The sequence below is a fragment of the Mustela nigripes genome, chromosome X (genome assembly GCF_022355385.1).
Source record: "Mustela nigripes isolate SB6536 chromosome X, MUSNIG.SB6536, whole genome shotgun sequence".
Taxonomy (NCBI): Eukaryota; Metazoa; Chordata; class Mammalia; order Carnivora; family Mustelidae; genus Mustela; species Mustela nigripes.
The window spans coordinates 103948566-103956249 of record NC_081575.1 but is presented as its reverse complement, the minus strand read 5'-3'; the positions used below and the strand labels follow the sequence as shown (position 1 = coordinate 103956249).

The following is a 7684-nucleotide window of genomic DNA, read 5'->3' as shown; positions in this document are numbered from 1 at the left end:
AGCGGTCAGCGCACTAGCCAGCCCGGCGTCCCCACCAGAGCGGCCACCGGAGGCCAACCCACCACTGCTCTGTCGGCCCCTAGGCCCCGGGCCCCCTCCCGCGCGCTCCCGGATTTGGACCTCCTTCGCCCCCTTCCCCACTTTTCAGGCTTTTTCTTTTTTTCCTTCTCTCTTTTTTTCTTCTGTCCTCCTCTGTCCCTCTCATCTCTCCTTTCCCTCTCCCACTCTTCCCTTCATTTCCTTTTTCCTTCCTTTACCTTTTTCTTTCCCTCTCTTCCTTTCATTTTTATTTTCCTTCTCTTTTTCTCTTTCCTTCTCTACCCGTCTCTCACGCTCTTTCCTCATCTTTCTCCTCTCGCCCTTCCTTCCCTCCTTTCTGTGCGCTTTCCCCGCTCACTCTCCTCTTCCTTTCTTCCTTTCTTTTTCTTTCCCTTTGCGCTCGCGCTCTCGCGCGCTCTCTCTCTCTCTCTCTCAATCACTTTTTTCCCCTCCCCATTTCAGGGCAAGGGAAGAATCTGAAAACATTCAACAACTTTAAAAAAAATCATCACCACCCTGAAAACTTTACGCAAGACCTCTGCCCGCTGCTCTGCCACGCAGGCCCAGGCCGGCGAGAGGGGGCACTGCCCGTGGGCGACCCCTGCGGGGACTGAGGAAGCGGCCCAGTGGCCCTGAGCGCGGGCCTTGCCGCAACAGCCCGCCGCGGGCGGGGGACGGGGGCTCCTAGCACAGAAAGGCAAAGAAAAATCGTCCTGGGGAAAATGGGCTCGGAAAGGCCTGGGAGGGGGCGGGGGGGGGGCACAACAGGCACAGGCCGCTCTATCCCTTCGAGGAAGCGCCTGGCACAGGTGCCACTGCAGGCTAAAAAAAGAAAAGGAAAAAGTCAGTTTTATTTTAAACTTCTCCTTCTCCGCCATTTGCTCCTGTCTTCCAAGGGGCGCTGCGGCTGGACCGCTGGTTTTCGGATTTTAAAAAGAAACCAACAATTCTTTCCCTGTGATACTTCTGAGGGCAGCTCAAGGCGAAACTTGAGCGTAACAGGTTCGGGGCAAAACGACGGTTGCTTTGGAATTTTTAATTTTAGAAAAAAAAAACCCTTTTAAATGTTTCAACTCTATTTTTAAAAAATAACACAGCAGAGAAAACATAGCACCCAGAAGCGCACATTTCATACATTTCAAATACAATAAGGAGCATTTGGGTAATCCCAGGGAGATGTTTTCTACAAAGCTTGGGTTTAAAAGGTCACAAGTAAACTACAATCAAAAAAAAGAAAAAAAGGGCGGACGGTTGGGGGCAGATGGGGGTTGTGGAGAGCACTACAAATAAAGAAATCTTCCAAAGAGGAGAGACCAAGGCTCAGTCTACCTGAACACCCCTATTCACAGCTTTAGGAGTCCTTGTCTTCAAGTTGTTACAAGCGTCCACCCGGCACCTGCTGTTTCTGACCGGTGGCCCCTCTTCAGAGCACCCCCAAGGCCACCAAAGGAAGCACTGAAACGACCTAAAGGCCAATTCTGAGACTCTAAGCCCCCCAGCCCCCACCAAAGCGAAGCTCGGCCTGTGCATCAGAGAGCTGAGAGGAAGGGAGAGACAGCCCCTAGCGAGATGTTTGCTGCTCTTTGAGGCACCAGGCCTCAGAGTTGTTCTCTGTCATCCATCTCCAGCTTGATAACCCCAGGCCCCTGGCTCCGAACATCAAACATCCAAACCAGTGTCCAGCACTCTTTGCAGGTGCCTGGCGGGCGCAGCCTTACCTTGCACAGCCTTTTCCTGGTCGGCGCGGCTGGCCAGTGGGGCGGGCAGGCTCTGCGCGGCTCCCAGCAGCCGCATCTTGCATGGGCTCCTTCGGCCCAGGATGCTGTCGATGCAGTAGGAGGATAGCAAAGTTGGAGATTTACTTTTGCACTCGGGCCTCTCGGAGCAGCCCTCCTCCTGGTACTGATTGCTCATGGCTGGGTTTTTTTCCCCTGGACGCAGAGAGCGGGGCCGCTGGCTGCCTCTCCTGGAGGGTGGGGTGGATGGATGTGTGTTAGGGAGTGGGGTTAGATGGCTGGTTGTAATGGATATTACTGCGATCTCTGTGCCTCTCTGCCTCCCTCGGTTGCTGGCTGCTGGCTCCCGCCCTGCCCGCAGCCCAAGCTCGCCCTCTCCGCGCTCAGGACAAGCAGTAACAAGTGTAGTGAGCCGCGGGCGCGGAGCTCTGGAGTCTCTCTCCTCCACGTGCTGAGAGGCGCCCTCTGATTGGCTCTCGCCAGAGGCCGGGCTGCGCTGGGCTGCGGGCTCAGAGCAAAGCCTGGACTGGAGTCCAGAAAGGCCGGCGTTGGGGAGAGGGGTTGCGGAGGATAAGGGGACAGCGGGCACTCACCCGAACTATTTTTTTTTCTTTTCTTTTTTGTTTTTAACTAACAATTTTCTAAGTTCTCCATTTCTCCATTTTCTTCCTGTGGATTCTCCTTTAACCCATCAGGCCTGCCCCGAAGCTCTAGCTTATTCTGATGTCAGGCCTGTGGGTGCCACTTGGGCGCCTTGCGCCCCTTCCACCAACCAGAGGACCTCGTTTCCTGGAGGCAAGGCCTTGAGGCTCGCGTTCAGACCGACTTGGTACTTTGCAAAGCCAGGGCTGTGCTTCCAGGACAGCGCCTCGATCTCAGTGGCGCCCAGTCACCGTGCCCTTTTAGGCCTGACGGGCCTCCGAGGTGTCAGGGTGATGGCCGAAAGTAAACATTACTGTTTGGGCGTTCGCTTTACTCTTGTGGCCCGACGCCTTGAGCTGTTAATCTTCACCCTGAGCCCGGAGGTTGCTCTCGGGTTCGTAGCGGCCCCCAACCTCTCTCGTCTCCGTCTTGACCTCTGGAAATAGTCCTCTCGAGGACTAAGCTCTGCCAAAGACCCGCGGCCTTCACTTGAGCACCCATGGGTCAGAACGGGGCAGGCGAGTGTCAACAGAGGAGTCTGGGAGTCTCCCCCTCCTCCCCAGACTCGCTTCTCTCTTCCTCCCGCAAGTTCGCCTCCATTAGTTAGGCTGTCACCCCGAGACTGGACACTCTCCCAGACCTGTGGGGGCCCTGAGTTCTCCCGGGTGGGAAGGACCCAGGTTCGGCTTCTACCAAGCGTAAGCACCTAAAATTCTGAATTCTTAAGGCCTGGCTACCATTAGCAAAAGTAAGAGAATGAGCCTGTGGTTGAACGCGTTTCTTACCAAACAACTTCCTGCGCGTCCAGCGCTGAGAATCGAGACCAGCCGGGACTGAAGTTGGGCCAAGCCTGGGCGAGGGGCTAGCATGGACTCCCTCCCTGCCTGGGTGCAGGGCTCAAGGGCCAGGCAGCCCCCCCCCACCCCCCACCATGGTAGGCTGGGAGCGAGGCTGGTGGGCGGGAGAGGGTTCAGGGAGGGGGAATCCACGCCGGGTTTTTCTGTCTCAACCCCTTCAATGTGTCAAAGAGAAAAGCGTTTTACAAAGGATTATACTTGAATCACTTACAGTCGGTATTTAAAAATACAAGGATGCATAACTGGGATTTTTTTTCCAGCCATAAACATCTGCATAAATCTTGGATGCTGGTGGGTGGGTGGCCAAAAGATTGGGCTCCCTTGGCAGGAGTATTCAAGACACAACTTGAGGGGGATGAAGGGTTGGGAACAGGTACATTAATAATGTTAATACTGATGCTGATATTACTACTACTATTAGAGGCAAGAGGGGAAAGATGTCTGTGTCCCTCTCTCTGTCTTTCTGTTTTTTAGTTTGATTCTCACCAGTTTTTCCTACACTTGGATGATGGGGCCAGGGGACGGAGCTCTCCCTGAGCTATCTCTGACATTCAATTTTCTTTTAAGCCCTGCCTGCTGATCCAAGGCACCTGGGATCTTCTCCTGCCTTTCCTGCATTCTTCCTTTTTCCATCCTCACCAACAGTTCCAGTTTTTACACTGTCCCATTCAGCTTTCACCTAACATTCTGCGCGCTGATTCCCTCCCCAGCCCCGAAAGCCCACTCCCGGCAAGCGGGTCTCGATGCAGCTATAAAGACGCGACCGTCTCCTCTAAGCCTCCAGCCGCGGACCCTCGCGGGTGTCCCTGCGGCTGGTCGCTGGGAGAAACAGAGGCACTTTTCCCTCCCGCCGGGCCCCGCGTCGGAAATCCACAAGACCCGGCTGCTGGGTGGCTCCGTGACTTCAGAGTCGGCTCCGCACACGCAGGGAGTGGGCTGAAAAACGAGTCCAAAAAAGATCGTGTTAAACAAAAAGAGACACAAACGCGCAAATCATTTCTGAGAGCCTAACAGGGTTTCAGCTCTCTCGGTGGAAGATTTCTTTGCTTCCGTCTCCCTCCTCCCCCTTCTGCAGCTGTTCTCCTTTTTTAAAAAAGAAGTCGGACTTTCTGCTGGGGTGTATTCTAATTTTAATCATCCACTGTAAAAGAGGAGGTTAACATAGAATTTCTGATTCTGACTTAATGACCCCTGGAATTAAATCTAACTCTATTAATGGAATATAATGTGTTTCTTTGGGAAACCTATTTGAAAACACTAGCTTTGTTATTTTATTTTGTTCATTTTTGGTATTTCCAATTAGTCTTCCGCTGTGAGGACACTATTGGGAAGACACGTGCATTCACTTTGGGAAGAAGGGCCCGACCCCGTTCATTTTACACCCAATAGCCCTGAGATGATCTTTGTCACAATTCAATACTAACTTAAAAATCTACAATTGACTTTTGCCATTCCTGAAAGATTAAATTAAAAACAACAACAGAAAACTTTCCAGCATACCCACTGGGAGACAGAAACTGCTGGCATCCCCATAGTGTCCAGACAGAATATGGGTTTAAGATGTATGCGCTATCCTATTTGTTAATTTTAATTTTTTTAAGGTAAGCTCTACACCCAACATGGGGGCTTGAACTCACGACAGGGAGATCAAGAGTCCCATGAGTAAGCCAGGGAGGCACCCTTCCTATTTGTTATTTTAGAAAACAAAAATGATACTTCTAAGATCTAGGAAGAATTTAATTGATTTGTTGAGTAGGTAAACTTGTAAGAATTGGGCTACAGGATAAGTATAAAAACTTCTAGGTTAGCCAATTTCATATTTCACTTTCCTTTCATCTCACTTTCTTTTTCCCACGGATCAAAGTAATTTCATTTTAGTGGTAATATTATTCACGTTTGTACTTTGTTATTCACAACTCCTGGCTCCTCTAGTCTTTGGGGTCTGTAAATGTTTTTTTTTTTTTTTTTTAAATTTCCCTGGGGTGCCTAGAAAACAATAGTTTGCAGTTCATCTGCCTTTACAGTCAATCACTGAAATAAAAATGACATTTATGGCCAGAAATGAGGGTCAGAAGTGCTTAAAACTGTTGTTTATGGCGAAAGATGAGGCTTCTCCCCAGGACTGGAAATAATAATTACCTAGAAGAGGAGGATGGAAGAAAGTCCTTTCTTTTCCATGGTGAGAACTAATTCTACATTGCAGTTTCAAAATTATATTTGCAAGAAATGCAGGATAAGGGGGTGGCAGTAAATGTCATTATGGGGGGGAATGTTTGGAGGAGAGTTAACCTTGCACACTTTTCATTTGAGATGTTTTAATTTACTGTGCAGTATATGCATAGGTAAATAAAGCAGTGACGGGCTTCCAGCCTCACCGGACATTCAGGTCCCCTTAAATTATGCTCAACCTCTGCAAAACATATATTTAAACAATAGAAATAAACTTCACTGGAGTCTGGCGACAAATTGGAAGCCATTGGAAGGGAAGACAATAAGTCCTGATTACACTCAAGGAGTCTCTGCGATGTGATATCTCCTTTGCCAAGTCATTTTGCTGTTTTATTTATTTATTTTCTTCTTCTTCTTCTTCTTTTTTTTTTTTTTTTTTTAACAAACTTTCATTCATTTATGGTCTTCCGCAACCTGCTAATTTAACACTGGAGCGCGTTATTGCAGTGTTAGGAGGAGAGAAAGAGGGAGAGAAAACAACAATACTGCAATGATCCAAATGATACAGTAGAATTATAGCAATTATAGTTCTACTTGTGGAAGAAAACCTTGCTGAGATCAGGCAAACAAACTGAAGCCTTGTGAGGATAACAAGCGTCGGGATTGACAGCCGGTGCTGGGAAGAGCCGGAGGGCACAAACAGAAATATTTGCCTCACCCCCACCCCCTTAACTCCAACCAGTCAAGGTTAACCTCCACAAATGCTGCCTTCAGAGTCTCATCCACTCCGGGGTACACATTTTATGCACAAATCGTGGTCTCTCCTTCTGGAAGTCTGATAATAGGAGGAAATACAACATAATCCGCTTGCCTAGCACTAGTCCCTCGTTTTCTCTGTCCCCTGCGTGCCCTCCACTCCTTACCCCTGACCCAGTTCTTCCCAAGGCGGCGGGGAACTGTCTGTGGACGGTGTTTGTTTGTTGATGTGTTTTCAGAGCATCAGCTCGTGGAAAGGTCCGAAGGGACTGACAACTTGGGTTTCCAGGGAAGAGTCCTTGGTGTTTTCCCAGTCCCCCCTCTTCCCCGTGTGGTCCGCGGGAACCCTGGGTTCCACCAACAGGGCTCGGCTGGGAGAGGATAACCGCAGGCCGAGCCCTCAAGGTACGGACGTGTGGGTGTGATCACTGCGTTAGGACAGCTCCCCTTATTTGCAAACTTCGCCACTTTTGGTTACCCTGCGGCAGGCAGGGAAGGGGGTGGGGAGCGAGAACTAGAGAAAAAACAGACCCCACCCCCCACCGCAATCATCCCCTCAGGCGGCCAACCGAGGCATTTTCTAGCCTTGCTCTGCGCACAAAGCCAGGCGAGCCGGTCGCAGCTCACGTCTGCCCTCGGAAGGAGGGGGAGGAGGAGGAAGAGCGGAAGGTGCCCCCTTCTCAGGGGCGAGAAGCAAGTGTTTGGGCTCTCACCCTGAGTCCCTCGGCGGGACCTCTCCTCCCTCCCGCCCCATCTCCTGCCGCACCGTTCCCCAGGTTTCCAGACCGGAGAGGGAAACTTCTCGGCGCCCTGTAATCGCCACCATCTGGCTTCTCCTCTCCAACGCCGCGGGACGGCGGGACCCTGGGTGCGTCCAGGGTCTGGGCGTCCCCGGTGCAGCCACCGTTATTCTGTAGCCGCTGCTCCTGGCGCCCCCGGACTTGGGGTGTGTGTAGGGGGCACGGGTAGGAGCTCACGTCAGGAGCAGCGAGGGACCCAACGCCGGCGTCAGTCCGGAGGCCCGTGCCGACCCCCGCTGTCGCCGTCCTCGCAGCGGAGCCCCCCTCTCCGGCTCGGCTCCGCGCCACGGCCAAAGCGCGCCCCCTAGCGGGGGTCTCCGGGTGGGCCGGGCCCTTCCGCCGCAGCCTCTGGGCACTGAAGTTGGCAGATCCCAGTGATACTGCAGGAATGAATGGGGGAAGAAAACAAAAGCCTTGGAAACATTTCCAAGTATGCAATAAAAGACCCATCTGTACCTTTCTTCTCCAGCGCGTTCGTGGTTAATGTCCCCCCATGCGCGCGAGAGGGGAGATAATTGCTGGGTGGATTCTTGCTGGAGAACCTCAGGAAACACTGGCCCGAGAAGTGGAATAATTGGGGGTGGGGCGAAGGCAAGCGTGCGGAGGCTGCAACACCAGCCTTAGATCTGAATCCGCGGTCTCTGGGGCGTTCATGGAGTCCTAGCCGCGTGCGCCCTCAGGTTCC

At 51.9% G+C, this 7684-nt stretch overlaps 1 protein-coding gene across 1 annotated transcript in view; it reads right to left on the bottom strand.

The window, feature by feature from the left end:
- The window catches only part of ARX (aristaless related homeobox), a 15911-nt gene extending 13958 nt beyond the window's left edge, over positions 1-1953 (bottom strand). The window contains exons 1-3 of the mRNA XM_059385293.1: positions 1744-1953; positions 1546-1650; positions 576-723 (exon numbers count right to left, since the gene is read on the bottom strand). Coding sequence (XP_059241276.1) covers positions 576-723; positions 1546-1650; positions 1744-1953 — 463 coding nt within the window. The remainder of the gene's footprint in view (positions 1-575; positions 724-1545; positions 1651-1743) is intronic.
- Between the last annotated feature and the right edge of the window lie 5731 nt (positions 1954-7684).